The sequence below is a fragment of the Garra rufa genome, chromosome 18 (assembly GCF_049309525.1).
Source record: "Garra rufa chromosome 18, GarRuf1.0, whole genome shotgun sequence".
Classification (NCBI taxonomy): Eukaryota; Metazoa; Chordata; class Actinopteri; order Cypriniformes; family Cyprinidae; genus Garra; species Garra rufa.
In genome coordinates, this window is record NC_133378.1 from 28,155,505 (window position 1) to 28,173,813 (window position 18,309).

General features: G+C 35.2%; 1 protein-coding gene across 2 annotated transcripts; it reads right to left on the minus strand.

Moving 5' to 3' along the window:
- Positions 1 to 564: 564 nt before the first annotated feature.
- On the minus strand, positions 565 to 18,145 carry tmem201 (transmembrane protein 201). 2 transcript variants are annotated; one of them, XM_073823054.1, is made up of 11 exons: positions 17,956 to 18,145; positions 16,674 to 16,794; positions 13,986 to 14,174; positions 13,587 to 13,766; positions 12,778 to 13,130; positions 11,766 to 11,969; positions 7,321 to 7,547; positions 2,445 to 2,507; positions 2,066 to 2,347; positions 1,434 to 1,562; positions 565 to 1,341 (listed from the first exon to the last, which is right to left on the minus strand). In XM_073823054.1, the coding sequence occupies exons 1-11, from the start codon at positions 18,063 to 18,065 to the stop codon at positions 1,244 to 1,246; spliced, it is 1,956 nt and encodes a 651-aa protein (XP_073679155.1). In that variant the 5' UTR covers positions 18,066 to 18,145; the 3' UTR covers positions 565 to 1,243. The 2 variants fall into 2 exon arrangements, with proteins under 2 accessions (XP_073679155.1, XP_073679156.1); XM_073823055.1 differs by lacking the exons at positions 565 to 1,341; positions 1,434 to 1,562; positions 2,066 to 2,347; positions 2,445 to 2,507; positions 7,321 to 7,547 and having other exon boundaries at positions 7,622 to 11,969.
- Positions 18,146 to 18,309: the final 164 nt, after the last annotated feature.

The following is an 18,309-nucleotide window of genomic DNA, read 5'->3' on the forward strand; positions in this document are numbered from 1 at the left end:
AATAAACATCAGAAATTAGAAATCCATCTTCTGCATTTAAATTCTGAATGATAAACCTCCATTTGCAAAACACATTAACGGCTTGTAATTAAAATGATTTTGCATTCTCTTCTTTATTTTAGGATAAAATGGACATTGAGAGTCAAATCATCTCTCAAAAAGCCACCCACTCTATACTGAGAGAATTCAGATGGTTATCATTCTTTCAGGAGACAGACTGTCTACACTCAGCCAGTGATGGAGAAAGATAAACTCTGGAGTACTCTATTATAATACTTTTAGTTCCTATTGTATATTTTCCCTTACACTTTTTGAAAATGTAAATTATTGCATCATTCTCTAATAATCAAATTATAAGGGCAACATGCAAGTGCAAGTGCAAGTGAACGTTTTAAGTACACCATGATATGGAAACTAACACAAACTTGTACTTATCAAAAGATCAAGGGAAAACATTTTTAACTACCTTCACTGTTGGCTTGTTCACAAAGCAACTGACTTTACAAATACATGCTCTAAAAAATCTCTAGCAGCGTTTACTTCAAAACGACACCAAAACCAATGTAATTATTACAAGAGAGATTTATTTCAATCTGATAATTGAAACACCTTTTTGTTATGTACAAAATATCCATGTTATCCTGTTGACATTATGAGTTGAACAGAGGCTCAATGGACAAAGTAACAGACATTTGCTAAAGCAAATCTTCAGTGTCACACTGTTGACAAAATTAGATCAACACAAACATATTGCACCTTGTAATATCACATCATTACAATAATGACATGACATGGAATTATTCTTTGAGGAAACAGAAACACTTCAATATACAGCAATATGGCAAAGTCGTCAAACTAATTTTTTATAAAGATGCGTCACATGCCCAACAGACATCATTCTGTTAAACTTAACAGCACAATCACTCTGAAACACATCCAGTGTTTAAAAACAAAGAAATGATTGAACATGCACCAAAACATGTTTTACAAAGCTCACATCATACTTTGCGGAATCTCAGCTGTATTTAACAGAGCTCAAGTTAATACGAGAATACAGTCTTCTCATTTATTTGAGAATTCATTTATTCTCCTTTTTTATTTCCGTAATTGTTGAGCAGCAAGAATAAAGTTGTAGTCGTCACCTAAGGGAAATGCTATCCACGTATTTCCTGAGCACACATGTGACAAAGACCAGTGTACATCCCCACTTTGACCTTTAACTCCTGAGGTCTGATCTATATTCTCATCTCCAGTTGTAATAGAGATAGACGCAGATGAAGGTTAAGTTGATGGTCAGGCTGGCGAACAGCAGGCCAGGCCAAAGGGTCAGGCCCAAGAAACCTGTCAAAAACATACAAACAACAAATAGTTATGTGGAACACAGTAACTAGTTAGTTTAAATTCAGCTTTTCTAATGAACTTTTTATTCGTACCCTTCCATCCTGGCTTGCTGTCGGTTCCATTTCCTGTAGTTGTGTCTACATGGCAGTTTGAAGATGTAGAGGAGCTGTCCATTCGCTTCTCCACATGCTCAAACACACTGCCCTCATCGATCACTGAACCTATAACCCAAACACAATCATATCTATGTCAATATTAACAGTTAAAAATTTGAGAAAAGAACAATTAAACATTGGTTTGGCCATTTTTTACAATATAGTTTTAAAAGAGTTCGCCCAAAAATGAAAATGTTGTTATTAATCATTCACCCACCTCACCTGTAAGACCTTTGGAACACAAATTAAGATATTTTTGAAGAAATCCGAGAGGTTTCTGACCCTGCATAGACAGCAATGCAACTACCACAATCAAGGCCGAGAAAGGTAGTAAGGACATCGATAAAATAGTCCATGCGACATCAGTGGTTCATCCGTAATTTTATGAAGTTACAAGAATAATTTTGGGGTCAGAAAGCTTACACATTTCATTAAAAATATCTTAATTTGTGTTCCGAAGATGAACTTACAGGTTTGGAATGAGGGTGAGTAATAATGACAGAATTTAAATTTTTGTGTGAACTATCCCTTTAACAGAAAATTTAAAATTGCATCCAAAAGTTGTATACCATGATTCTGTGAATGGAAGTGCGGAACATCAGGCAAGAATCCTCTGCTGTGCACATGGCTTGGCTCTGAAAGAAAGGAAGGAGGTGAGGCCAAACTCAATGGCTCCAGAGGAGAGGAAAAGAGCTGCAGCTTTTGCCCACTGATGTTGAGTCTGGCTGGGCTGATGAGTGGCCGACGTTGTCTGGCGGAGCTGGAGGTGGAAGTGACAGATCCTGCCACGGAAGGAGTTGGAGACGGTCCAGGAGAGGAGGGTCGGCTTCCAGATTTTAGGGAGTAGTAATCTATTCAAAAATGAAAGAATGTTGATTTTCTATTTTATCTTTATGGTTTTAGTTTATCAAGATGTACACAACAATTCCTTTACGTCTTCTGAGTTACCTGAAGGTGGAGAGTCTTTACACTGTGAAGATGGTCTACTCCCACTGAACAGGAAACCTGAATCTACAAGTATAAGAACAAATTAGCACAACTATTTGGGGGTGGTTTCTCTTTTTTTTTTTTTTAGCTTTTATTTAATAAAAAAATACAGTAAAAGTGGTAATGTTGTGAAGTATTATTACAATTTCAAAAAACTGTTTTTGATTTTATTATATTTTTAAATGTATTTTTTTCTGTGATTGCAAATTTCTTTTTTTTTGCATCATTACTCCAGTCTTTAGTGTCACACAATCCTTCAGAAATCATTCTAATATGATTTAGTGCTTATTATCATCAATGTTGAGAACAGTTCTGCTGCTTAAAGGGGACATTGGATGGCCATTTTCCACAAATTTGTATGATTCTTTAGGGTCTTCCTGAAATGTCTGCAACATACTTTGGTTAGAATTCCTCAGTGGTCGTGTAAAACACCCCTTTACCATGTTAAAGGGGTGATGAACTGAGAAACCAAAAGTGCCTTGATCTTTTGACATATAAAGAGGTTATTCTATTATAAAAACATCCTGTAAGTTTCATAACTCAAAACTTTGTTAGTCTAAAATCAGTCTGACAAAACAACAGCTTTTGGAATGTTCCTATGTATGATGTATGGTAGATTAAGCGCTGCCTCCACAGAAGATGATCAACATCGTTGGCGGTTTAGCTCCGCCCATCAATTTACAACAGCTTGTTTAGCCCCACCCACCAATTTATGCATAATTTTTACTGGAAACCAAACTTCAAGGATGGCTTTGAAAACAACATTATGCTCTGCAGTGGCAATTTGTGGAAAATCAGTCTTTGCATTGCCTTCCTTCTAAACCCAAAGTTAGGAAAGAGTGGATTTCAGACCGCGACAGTAAGAACTTGGTCCATTGTTTACTTCATTTTACCGTTGATTCGTTTACAGCTGCCCATAGAGTCATTGACGCAACGCGTAACCTCAGAAAAACCAAGTTAAACCAGTAACCGGAATGACAAAATTCAACACAGGATTTTCAAAAAGACTGAAACCAAAAGATGATGCTGTGCCGACTATATTGGATCCGACAGTGATGTTGCAACAAAAGTGTAACTGTTTTCATTAAGTGGTCACTATTGCCTTGTCTCTTCTTACAGATTGTTTGATATTTACTAAGTTATTAATGTGTTTTAAACCTAAGTCACAGCAGTCCATCTATGAGGAATGTACGCTGTTAGCCAATCATAACAGTGGGCGTTTAATTCAGAGTCTACAATCCACCGTGCTAATCAAATAGACCGCTTTGCTGAGGGAGGATAAAAGCAGGACAGAAAATAGCCTATTACTTCTAAATTATGATGTTTTTTAATGTAAAAATCTATAAGTTGACCTTAGCGAACAGTGTCTGTGCATGTCTCTTTAAATGATAATGAGCTAGTGCTCACTCCACCCCTCTCTTCGATTTTTTGTGTATTTGGTGGTGCGTTACCATCAAAAACAAACAAATCCACTGCATCCTCAGTTGTTCTGATTTCGGGAAAAAACAAAAACTCTTAAATTCACTTTTACATTCAACTACAAAACACCTGCATTGCTTACAAGACATGTTGCTACAGCTGCTCAAGCACAAAGAAAATGGCGGACAGCGTACAACTGGTTGAGGGTGGAAATATGCTAATACGGGACAATCCATCATCGGTCGAGCACGGGGCCTGAGCAAAATTACATTATACTGCTCAGAAAATCAAAACGGCTTGATAATTTAGACTTTTTAGGTTTTTGCGGGATAAAAAAAAAAAAGGAGTGAACATTTTTTTCATTGAAGGGCGGTTGTGCCCACACACTGCTAACACACATTTATATGCAAACACCATGTAAAAGTGAATTTTGCATCCAATGTTATTCAAAACTACTGAATAAAACGTAATTTCCTAAAATAAAAATAAAAATCATACCAAACCCCAAATTTTCTTATATGTAACTTTCCATGGCTACTTTCTCAAAAAGTTAAAGGCAGCTATTCCACAAAAGCCTGATGGACATTCCTAGCAATTTTTATGATACAACACAAGCATCCAACTGCAAAGTGGAGAGATTTAACACTCTCATACTGTCATTCCAGGAATGTCTCCATATGTGAAGCCAACACAGCTGCAGCCGTAGAAGAGCAGCACCATTACTGAACATTATAGAGCAGATGGATGGAGGTACATGATGGAGCAGGTACCGGCCCCGCTCACACAAAAGCCTTTTCAAGACCTCCTGCAGAAGTGTGACAGGGAGATGAGTGATACTCTAATGCTTCTGTAAAAACGAGCTGTGAGAGATCTCATTGGACTCAACTTAGGGATATTTCTTAAAACTAAAACTTGTCAGCTGTTAAACATCACAATTACACACCCATCTCTATATAATGCAATGAGGTGGAAAACAAATCAAACACTGAGATTTCTCAGTCAAGCGTGTGCGATTAAATCAAGAGCGTAAAGATCAAGCTCTGGCCCTTTATATCACACCTGCCGAGCCACTACATCTGATTACAGGAGGCTGACGTTTGCCATCTCATCTGGTCTCGTCTGAAGATCCACACATGAAACGAACCATGATTCTTCTACCGTCTCACAACAGTCATTTAAACACCACTCCCGACATCACCCTGATCCCAGGCTTTAAAAGCCTGTGTGTATATCACAAAGTCCCGTTTACTGACAGGTCAAAGTTAAAAGCTATGGCAAACCAAGCTGTTGCCGCTGCAATCCCGTTTGGTATATAGTATGAACAATTGTTGAAAGGTTATGCTGAGCCAAAACTGTGATTCAAGGAATAATTTAAATTTATTCACCATTTACTCATTTTTTTTTTAAATATCTTGCTCATACTGATACTAAATATTGATCTGCATCATATTTGATATGAGAGCTCGAAGGCATTTTCAGTGAATAATGTTCCTCACACAAGTTCATTTTTTGAGCTTGATAGACCATAGTCAATATATGCGCTGTCAAATTGTTCCTTTGAAAAAAATAGCGTCATACAAGTTTGGAACAGCATGACGGTGAGTAAATAATGGCAGATTTCATTTAGAGGTTCACTGTTTTCTAAACCTAATAGTGTAAAAAGATGAAACAGACTGGCTATTAATATAACAAAGTCAATTTGTCACTTCCTGTAACCCGAAACTCATCACTGGTGGGAAAATCCCTGTAGCATGCAGGTAGCCGGAGATACAGAACAGACTATTTCTCAATCACACTTCGCAGTTTTCTTTGGCAGTTGGCAAAATTCCCCTGCTAGGTGCGGCTCCGTCTGGGGTGAAGAGTGAGCTGAGTTCCTTGTACCATGCATTCAGTCAGTCGGTGACCCACATCTTTCCCATCACGCACTTCTGCATCGGGTCCACAAAACAGCACCTGGGGCCTCTCACTATAGCAGCACAGCTCTTTACTTCAGCAACGAAGTGAAGGCTTTATACATTATATGAGTATTATCAGGGGTGCACATAAGTTTTTTGGTCTGGTTCTCATGAGAGCACCTGGAGATTTGGTTTGGTGCTCACACTGCACATACTGTGACCCATTAAATATAACTATATTAAAAAAAAAATAGTGATAATAATAATAATATTGCATTTTATTTAGTTAATTTTAAAAATAAAACAAACTAAATAATGAATAAAGTGTGACAATACTGTATTTTAAAATAAAAGAAATAGTATTAAATAAAAAAAATAATATAATGCTAATATTTAAGTTTTTTTTGTTTTGTTTTTTACTTATTTTTATATAAATTTTCCACATTTTCAAATCTAAAATCAGCAAGCTTTTATTTTGGCAGGTTGCTGGCAAATGCGTTGCCGAGTGAAGCACGTCAGTGAATGTTTTGCATTTCGCTCTGAAACCAACAACGCACAGCCAATATTTATGCTTTCATTTTGAATGGAAATTTTATACAGTATTACAGACAGTCAATCTAAAAGGTGATTGTGTATTAACCTCTGTCAATCATGTTGCTATGCTGCACCCCTGACTATTATAACTATTTTACAGAATGCCTATTTCATTGCACAGCGCATTATTTTTGTATAATTTTATCATTGTGATATTTATTTAATTACAACTACACTTAAAAATAAAGGTGCTTTAAAAGTTTCTTCACAGCGATGCCATAGGAGAACCACTTTTGGTTCCACAAAGAACAATTCAGTCAAAGGTTCTTTAAAGAACCAAAAATATTTGTGAAATAGGTTCTTTATGGGACCATTTAAACAAAAAAGGTTCTTCTATGGCATGGTGAAGCACCTTTATTTTTAAGAGTGCATTTTTTGGTGTAGGATTTTACCCTGATCTTCTTAAAAAAAATAAGTTTTCAGCTCTTAATGCATTGTTTTCTCTTCTGGAGCATCAGTGAGCATTTGAACCTTCTGTAATAGTTGCATATGAGTCCCTTAGTTGCCCTCAGTGTGAAAAGACGGATCTCAAAATCATACAGTCATCGTTGGAAAGGGTTCAAACATGTAAAAATTCGGAAAAATAAAAAGAATTTTGGGACCTGAATGATTTTTCTGAAGAACAGCGGGCAGTTTAACTGTTCAGAACAAACAAGGGACTCATGAACTGTCACAAAAAAACAAAAAAACAAAAAAAAAAACACAGCTGTGGATCTTTCATGTAACAAAACAGTATTAAGAATCAAGAGTGTGTAAACTTTTGAATAGGGTCATTTTTATAAATATTATTTTCTCTTGTGGATTATATGTAAATGTCTTTCATGTAAAATATCTTAAAAATAAAAATAACGTGCATTTTGTATAGTCCCTCGTTTGTTTTGGTAAAACAACAGATTCTGCAAAGTGACAGTGTGCATCTAACGTTTTACCTGCTCGTGCAAGGGAGGGGATAGTTCCCAGAGAGAGGGCCCTGTTGAGTCGCCCAGGCAGCGAAGAGGGCGAGGCTTTGCGCGTTCTGTGGCTCTGCTGGCGGATGAGCAGCTGTGATAGATTGGGCGGAGGTGTTGGGATGAAGGTAGAAGATCCAGACACAGGTGCAGACAGCGAGGAACAGTGATTAATGTAGTACGGCCCAGGAGAACTGCCAGACAGATACCTGCAACAGACACAAGAAAATCGGTCCAATGCTGAGTTTTATGGAGCAAGTATCTCTTCAGTTACTGCTATGGTAAAGATTGTATTCTGTTTCACTTAAAGTAGTTTACTTCCACAGAATTCAAAAGCCTGAAGATACAGAAAAAAAATAAAAAAATAAATATGCTGATTCTGTCAATGGTACATCTGATTATAGCTCTTCATTAGAATAAACTAAAGATAAAGTAGATTACAGTGATGTAAAGATAATAAATACGAACAATTTAAACTAGCATAACTGTAAACATAAAATTATACATCAGTAATATCTCAGACTATATCCAGTATCCACTATATCGACAATCCGTAATCTAAATCTAAATAAATAAACGGCAAACACACAGTTCGCATTTTATCAGGATTTTATTTCAAATTTATAATAATAGGGTTAAATAATACAAGTATTAAAAGATGCAATACAACCCAAGTATAATACAGCTCCAACATGCTGCTTTACTCAAAACACAACATTACAACAACAAATCTGAGCTTAAAGGATTAGTTCACTTCCAGAACAAAAATTCACAGATAATGTACTCACCCCCTTGTCATCCAAGATGTTCATGTCTTTCTTTCATCAGTCATAAAGAAATTATGATTTTTAAGGAAAACATTTCTGGATTTCTCTCCATATAATGAATGTCTATGGTGCCCCCGAGTTTGAACTTTCAAAATGCAGTTTAAACGCAGCTTCAAAGGGTTCCAAATGATCCCAGCCAAGGAAGAAGGGTCTTATCTAGCAAAACAAATTGACAATTTATATACTTTTTAACCTCAAATGCACGTCTTGTCTCGTCTCTGCGATGCGTAGTCTGTGTAATCTGGGTCAATACAGTTAGGGTATGTCAAAAAACTCCCATCTTGTTTTCGTCTTCAACTTCAAAATCATCATACAACGCTGTTTCACCTTTTTTGTAAAGAGTGTTTGATCTTCTTTGTATGTTCACTTTGTGAACACTGGGTCGGTACTTTTGCAGCGATGTAGGACGATTTTGAAGTTGGGGAAGAAATGAGATAGCAGTTTTTCAATATAACTGTATTGACCCGGATGACAGACTACACATGTGCATGGCAGAGACAGGACAAGATGAGCATTTAAGGTTAAAAAGTATATAAATTGTCAATTTGTTTGAAAAACAAACAATCGTTTTGCTAGATAAGACCCTTCTTCCTCGGTTGGGATCATTTAGAGCCCTTAGAAGCAGCATTTTGGAAGTTTAAACTTGGGAGCACCATACATATCCATTATATGGAGAGAAATCCTGAATGTTTTCTTCAAAAAACAATTTCTTTACGACTGAAGAAAGAAAGACATGAACATCTTGAATGACAAAGAGGTGAGTACATTATCTCTTTAAATTTTTGTTCGGGAAGTCAACTAATCCTTTAGGTTTTTGGACGGAAACGGTTTCACACGATTCAACAATTCAGCCGTTCATTTCACATTATATCTTTGGGGTCATTCCACGTCAAAATCACCAGAAACCACTGATCAGGTGTTGATGATATACCAGAAAAAGCACAGCAATGCCACAAACCGATTATTTCAGTTGGAGGTTTCTCAAAATCAGACAACTTCTTTCAGCCTGCGGGCAATGCAGATTTTCAATTTGTAGTGGTCAGAGGCCACCTAAGCTGGTCCAAATCAAAGTCTTAACTTTGTAAGAAACCGAATTGGACAAAATACATCACCAATATCAAAATGGGCAATATTCCTTAAAGGAGTAGTTCACTTTCAGAACAAAAATTTACAGATAATGTACTCACACCCTTGTCATCCAATATGTTCATGTCATTCTTTCTTCAGTCGTAAGGAAATGATGTTTTTTTGAGGAAGACATTTCAAGATTTCTCTCCATATAATGAACTTTTATGTTGCCCCCGAGTTTGAACTTCCAAAATGCAGCTTAAGTGCAGCTTCAAAGTGCTCCAAATGATCCCACCCGAGGAAGAAGGGTCTTATCTAGCGAAACAATCGGTTATTTTCTAAAAATATTTACAATTTATAGATTTTTTTATCTCTAAACAGAGTACACACAAGACGAGCATTTGAGGTTAAAAAGTACATAAATTGAAATTTTTATAGAAAATAACTGATCGTTTTGCTAGATAAGACCCTTCTTTCCTCGGCTCTGATCGTTTAGAGCCCTTTGAAGCAGCATTTTGAAAGTTTACACTCGAGGGCACCGTAGAAGTCCATTATATGGAGAGAAATCCTGAAATGTTTTCCTCAAAAAACATTTCCTTACGACTGAAGAAAGAAAGACATGAAAATCTTAAATGACAAGGGGGTAAGTACAATTTACAGATCTTTAAATTTTTGTTCTGAAAGTAAACTACTCCTTTAAAGCCAATTTCTATCCTTCCAATCGATCTGACATACCCCTGCGCCTTCTGATACAACATGCACAGATCTGTGATTTCACTTTGACAGGTCCTACCACATTAAATCCTCAGTGCTAAATTCAGATTCACTTATTTACTCACATCATATGAAATCTGGGAGGCATCGTACTTGCAGACAATCTAAATTTGTCTAGTAATGAAGGATCAAGTACACTCAAAAATACAATACTGTGCTAAATAAATGCTCTACATTATTTTGAGATACTTGTATTAATGTCGAGTCTAAATGCACACTATTACTAGTATTTATCAACTGTCAGCCTTTGGCAAGCAAAACTATGATAATGAGGATACATCAAACTAAATATTCAATAATACTGATGTCTACAGTCAAATACTCAAATACGTGAAATGTTCCACAAATCATCATAAAAAAAGCTTTACAGAGGGCACATTTCACCTTTTAGTAATACAAAATTATAAATATTAAAGCTTGTCGGAGATGGCCAGGTACCATAAGATTTGTAAAAGCTGATTCATATCTAATGGAAATGAACATACTTGATTTAAATAACAGAAAAGTTGCAGACAGCAAGTGTCTAAGTCACATTAGTAAGTACTTGATCACAGCAAAAAACGAACTTCACAGCATATGCCACATGCATACAGTAACTTGGGAAATACAGTAATGAAAACCTACGAAAACATACAATCTGCAGTCGTACTGTCACACATTTATAGACCACAGCCAAAATACAGTATGCAAGAGATGATTACAAAATGTTTAGTTTTCCATACAATCCCTACAAAGCTTTCTTTGTAAAAGTTTTGAAAATGTGTCTCTTTTTGTTAAAGACACTTGAAAGATGGCTACATGTTATAGAGCTTTAGTGTGGTTAGTAGTATCCAAACTAAATGGCATTTAACAAAGTTAGGTCATTTTCGGTGTCTTTAAAATAAATAGTGCATAAATTTTGTACTGATGTAAAGATTACAAATTAGCCCGGCGGTGGAGACGGACTTGAAATTCAAGTTTATTAAGAAATGACACAGAGAGGCACAAATATGTTGAGACTCTCTCAAATGTGTTTAGCTATATCTTAACCTCAAAAGTGAATGCAAGATAAAATATATAACATAAGTCTAACATATTTGTATGTTAACAACTAAATACTGATAATATCACTTATCATTTATTAGGAGATTGCAACTATGAGATTGGAGCAGTATTGGCATAATACAGTATTTTTGCTACAGTTTAATAGAGTAGGTATAGTTTTAGGTAGTTTGAGTCGCATATGTTTAGTAAATTCAATTGTAAGTTTGAATTCAATTATGCAATTCCTTAGCACCATTGCAACTTCTTGGTGAAAAATGCGTTATCTATTTCACTGCAAAAACATAATTGCACACTGCAAGATGAATAAAAAAAAAATCACTGATGAACTAGTTCCTCAAACCTGTGAATTCAACCTGCACCAAACCACAAGTAAAATATCTAAACTTTACATGTTTTGCCTTGTCAAATTAGAGTCACCATACTACAAAAAAGGCAATAAACAACCCTTTTCTAGTACTTTGAGCAAGCTCATCCACACAAATGATTTTTTTATAGATCAGCACAGTGTTAAAATTAACTATTTAGCAAGTATCTTGGCCTTGGAGGTTTATATTGAGTGCATTAGTTAGTTAGTGTAATTTAAAGACAGTTGGGAGGAATATAATATCGGAAACGAAATAATAATCAAACCCTTGATTCTACATGTTCCAAAAGTGTCTTCACTTACAGATGCCATAAAATATCCTATCTTAGTGTCACTGCTCAGATTCTGACCTGCGACCTCTGGCTCTTCTCTGACTTGTGGATTTGTGTGTTGCCACAGCGGCAGCGAATCCCACCAGACAACACACAGAAGTGATGCCCAACTTGACCGTTTCCAACCAACCAGGGATGTCCGTCTTGAGGTAACACTCAGCCAGGTAAAAACATATCACCAGGAGCCAAAGCACTGAGGCCACAGCATCAATCCTCCTCAACCTTGAAGAAAAGAAATGTAAAAAAAATGTACATACATGTACTACATTTATATATAAATTATACATATATTTATCCACTTCACATTCTATACCAGTCAAGATTTTTAAGTCTCTTCTGCTCACCAAGCCTGCATTTATTTAATCCAAATGACAGCAAAAACAGTAAAATTGAAATATTTGTACTATTTAAAACAACTGTTTTCTATTTGAGTATTTTAAAATGTAATTTATTCCTGTGATTTCAAAGCTAAATTTTTAGCATCATTTCTCCAGTCACATGATCCTTCAGAAATCATTGTAATGTTCTGATTTGCTGCTCAGAAAACATTTATTATTATTATGTTGAAAACAGCTGAGTAGAATTTTTTTCAGGTTTCTTTAATGAATAGAAAGTTCAGAAGGTCTATCAATTTATCTATCATCACATTTGATCAATTTAAAGCATCCTTGCTAAATAAAAATACAAATTTCTATCATTTCTTCCCCCCAAAGCTTTGACTCCAAGCTTTTGAACAGTATAGTGTATAATGTTACAAAAGCTTTTAATTTTAGATAAATGCTGATCTTCCTATTCATCAAAGAATTCTGAAAAAATTAATGTGCTCAACTTTTTAAATACTGATAATAGTAATAATAATAAATGTTTGTTGAACAGAAAATCAGCATATTAGAATGATTTCTGAAGGATCATGTGACGCTGAAGACTGGAGTAATGATGCTGAAAATTTAGCTTTGATCACAGGAATAAATTACATTTTAAAAGACATTCAAAATCATGAAATAAATGACATGTATTTTAATTAGTTCACCTGACAGGTCCTGCCATCAAGACACCTGTGATGCAAGTTAGGAGACCAACGGAGGCCACGGCCATCTGATGGTCGCTTCCAGACTGCCAGACGAGTCGTGCGTTCTCCACAGCCTTTTCTGGCAGAAGACCCGCCAGATCATCCCACATCATGCTGTCCTCCTCAGCCTTGCTTTCACTGTCATTCTGGAGGGGGCGTTTAGGTGGGGTGACTCCTCCAGTTAAAGTCTGCTTGACAGAGGTGGCCACATCTCCAGATCCAGACAAAGCCACAGCTACCAGAAAAGCACAGGCAAGAAACGCAACAACTCTGAGCAAGATCAACCAGGCTGGCGTGGCGAGCGAGTAGGTATTCTGTAGAAAAAGATTTAAAAAAAAGAAAGATCACTTGATATGGGAATAGCATTTGAAACTTGCATGTCAAGCTTGATTAAAAACTAAACTTGAATCAACAGTAGCTGCACAATAAAATACTCAGGACACAAAAGGAAACAAGAGAGAACAGGTTTTTCCTTATCTCTGGCAATCAATTCCACACATTTATCTGCGGTTTAAGAAAACACTAGTAACAGACTGGTCATTAATCACACTTGTGCATGTTACAAATGATACCTAGGTTGTTGTAATATTGCAGTTTTATCTGGGCAACATCTAAATTCAGCGCAATTTTTCCATGTCAAGCCCTTGGCGCCTAATCAAGCTCTTAGTATTCTAGAATATACACTTCAGAGTGCTATAAAAGAGTCTTTATTTTTCATGTCCAGTCTTGTGGCTTGATTTGAAACTGTATAAATATATAGCGATCACCACCTTAATAAAGGCTTTATCAGCATCCCGACTGCGTCTGAGCTGGTGGTTGAAGAGCAGAGCCCGCAGCTGTCGGTTCTGGTGTTTGATGTAGTACTCCACCGCCGTCTGGCACGGCCGGCACAACTTGTAGGTCTGCTCAAGGTGGTGCTTATATACCTCAATCTCCTCATCATAGTTTTCCTGCCATCATGGTGAACATATTGCATTGAAATTAGCAAATGCATTCATGTCACTTATTTCTGAGTGGGTGCTTTTCACATTTTAAAAATAATTTTAAATGTGTATTCTTGATGTTTAAGTTTTGATGTCATGAACAAAAAACATAAAAACAAATTGAATTCAGACATGAGATTTAGAGATTTAAAATTAAGAGATTAAATGGGTGAATTATAAACCTACATCATCCCTGGGGATGAACGAGGCCAGCTGCTTAATCTTTAGTGTCTGGTGGCTGTTGCACTTCTTGCACAGAAGCATTTGACAGTTGACCCACTGCAGAGTCTTTGGTGACTCCGGGACACCAGCCGAAACGCCATGGTTGAGATGCTCCATGTATTGAGCAGGAATGGGTTTGTTGTAGTCCCCATTCTACAGATCAAAAACAAGCACAAAACAAAAATTTAGTTGCTTGACATAGACTAAATGTACATTTATAACATCCAAATTGGCATCATTAACACTGTAATATTTTTTATTTTAAGTTTAAACTATAGAATTTATATATTTATACACACACACACACACACACACACACACACACATACATATATATATATATACATATACATATAATTATTCATACCCCAGAGAGCTTCTGTTTTTCACCTGTTCACCTGTTTTTTCAACAGCTGTTCCCAATGAATCAGGGTAATTAGGATGCTTTTGAACAGCTTGGACTATTTGGAATGGTATAGAACTTTGGATTTTTCCATAGACTGCGACAGTTTGCAAAGGGTATGAATAATTTGGGACATGACACTTTTTGTTCAAATGTAAATAAAAGCTGAGAAAAAAAAGCTTGCTGGTTGAATAAAAGTAACTAAGTCAGAATTTGCCAGGAGTATGAATCATTTTGGGCTTGACTGTATACACACACACACACACACACACACACACACACACACACACACACACACACACACACACATATATATATATTAGGGCTGGGCAATTAATCGAAAAATAATCGAAATCGACATTCAGAACCTATAATCGTTAAAATTTTTCCAGGAAGATTATTTCAATTACTTTCCCTTTAAAAAACACTAGCGCTCCGTTCCGTTATTCCGCCGACATGTCGATGGAGAGCTTAAACAGTATTTATACAGTAAAAAGTATTTACAGGATATACAAGAGTAATTTTATTTAGAGGCGATACTGCTTATTTTCTACTTTTAATATGAAAAACATTGAAAATTATTTATTTTGTTTCCAATAGTGCAAGTTATTTATTTTCACTAATTTAAGAAAAATGTGACTTTTCGTTTTAAGCAATGCTTGCTTTAATTTCAGTTGTTCAACACTGATTTCAATTAATAATCATAGATCGTAGATAGTGTGTTTCCTTCAATTATTTTAAAATCAAGTAATGCACCCTTCATCCAAAAATCTCTCGCTTGTAATATGTGAACATATTTACTGTACAAAACTTGTCAGTGAACTATGAGGGCAAAAAAATAATTATTATATAAATATAATTAAATATAATTTTATTAATAAATAAAATAATCGTTCATTAATCGTAATCGGGTTAAAATGTTCAATTAATCGAGATTTTGATTCTAAGCCAAATTGCCCAGCCCTAATATATATATATATATATATAAAAGAAGTCTCTTATGCTCATCAAGGCAGCATTTATTTGATCGAAAACACAGAAAAACATGTAAATAAATTTATTCCTGTGATGCAAACTGAATTTTCATCAGCCATTACTCCAGTCTTAAGTGTCACATGACTCTTCAGAAATCATTCCAATATACTGATTTATTATTAGAATTATCAATGTTGGCAACAGTTGCCATATATTTTTTGGAACCTGTGATACTTTTTCAGGATTCTTTGATGAATCAAAAGAACAGCACTTCAAAATATAAATCTTTGCCATCACTTTGTATCAGTTCAACACATCCTTGCTGAATAAAAGTATTAATTTCTTTAAAAAAAAAAAAAAGAAAAAAAGAAAGAACAAAAATGCACTGACCCCAAACTTTTGAACGGTAGTGTATGTTTAAAAAAAAAAAAAAAAAGAATGAATAAAAATGTACTGATCCCAGACTTTTGAACGGGTTGTGTGTATTTTAGAAAAAAATCTACTTCAAATAAATGTTGTTCTTTTTAACATTTTATTTATTAAACAATCTTCAAAAAAAGTATCACAGGTTCCAAAAAAAAAAAAAAAAAAAAAATCAAACAACACAACTGTTTCCAACATTAATAATAAATCATTAGAATGATTTCTGAAGGATCATGTGACACTGAATACAGGAGGAGTAATGACACTGAAAATGCAGCTTTTATCACAGGAATACATTATATTTTAATGTATATTAAAATAGAAATACATTATTTTACACTGTAATATCATTACACAATATTAAATTTGTGTATTTTTGATCAAATAAATGCAGCCTTAATTAGCATCTTTAAACTTCTTTACTTTTAAAATAATGTTCTTTTTAACTTTTCTTTTTAACTCTTCATTAAAGAATCTTGAAAAAATGTATTAGTTCTCACAAAATGTTGTTTTAACATTGTTAATAAGAAATGTTTTCATATCAGAGTAATTTCTGAAATAATGAAAATGCAGCTTTGACAACACAGTAATAAATGACACTTTAAAACACATCAAAACAATAACTCAAAATAATTTTACAATATTACTGTCTTACTGTATTTTTGATCAAATAAATGTATTCTTGGTGACCATAAGAGACTTTTAAAAACATTAACAAAAATCTTTTTCAACCCCAAACTTGGAAAGGTAGTGCATAAATAAATGCATGTAAAATGTGAAATTTTTTCTTTGTCTTTCCAAAGCATTCACCTTTAGACAAAACAAACAAATTTTATAAACAAAGTCAATACCTCCTGAAAGCCATTATACTGTTCACAGTAGGGACAATCCCAGCAGTTTCTGTTCCCATAGGGGACAACAGTGTCCTGATTGCAGAACCAACAATTCACGTTAACATGAGTTGGTTTTTTCCTGTCGAATAAAAAGGGTCAGAATTAGGAGCACTGCTGAAAACTACCATGCATTAATAACAGAAAACAACTGTAATGCAATACTACCATCAACATGATCCGACAGACCACCACAGTGGTTCTCAACTAACAGGTCACAGGCCTCTGCAGACAGACTATAAATCCTCAGTCTAATAATTAGGAATACATTGGCCCAGTGTTTTTGGTTGCAAATCAATTTCTATAGGACATGCAAGACATTCAGTGGAAACTAATGTAAATCCTAAGCATTGAATCTAATGCAAAACCAGAATTTTGTTTTTCCAGACAGAACACTCAGTGTCTAGGTACCTGAGGCTGATCACCAAACAATAGCATGAATAGAGTTTCTGTTTACAAGCTGATAGTGGCTTGATTAACGTTACACTGACAAACTCAGCCTGAGATTTTATAAAGGATGATAATGTCATCCACATTAAAACAAGTTAGGACAGGATTCATTTTAGGCAGAAATGTGAAAGAATTAAAATCCAGGAAACTATTTCATATTTTAGTAACCAACAGCCCATTAATTAAAGTGTAAATAAACACCTTGGACTAGACAAAGTATGACTAACGTTAATACATTTAATATATCAGAGCAGAAGATTTAACGTATATAATACCAATAAAAAGTGGGGACCTTTAAGCCTAGCACACAGCATTTTGACAGTGATAGAAATTAGTATTTTCCTAAAAAAGTTGCTCTTGTCATATTAATTAGTTTTCCGTCAAAATGACATAATTATTCGGAATACGTACAGTAACGTTACGTTATCAGAAACTCAGAAAAAAACAATAATAAATGAAAACAGGAGGTAATTACTACATTAATCGTTGAAGTAACAATAAATGTAGTAGTTGGTTAAAAATATTAATATAACGCTGAATTTTGGTCTGTTTTAAGTACTACAGACACTGCTAAGCCATTTTACAAAATCTCGCGCTCTTGTTTGTATAGCGCGCGCTCGTTCAATAACTTTGCACGTGCACGAGTATTTTTCAGCCGAACTGTTGAAAATACTGCCAGTGCATGTTAATTACATAGGATGCTGTGAAAATGCAGTGTAGTTCGTAGCTCTAGCTAGATATTCATGTCAGTTGTGCGAGGCCCAGCGACATCTTATGGGCACAGACACAATACCTTGTTGCAATTCTATAGATCAGCGCTCCTCCTGCTGCAATCGCCGTTGCTCCGACACCTCCGACTACAAATGGCGGATACTGTAGTAGTATTTGGTTAAAGGCTTCCATTGTAAAAACGGGATACTGACTGTAGTGTTATTCACAAGAAGCCACGCGCTGGTAGTAGCGCATGCAGCGACAGAAGCGCACATCAATCTACAACATGGTCATATCCAGGTCATGAGTGCGGTCAAAGAGCTGTCAAAATAAAAGTTGCACTTCTAAACGGGAAATTATTATTATTAATAATAATAGAAGTTATAATAATAATGTACAATTATGATGTGTTAATTATCCAACATTTTACATGTGT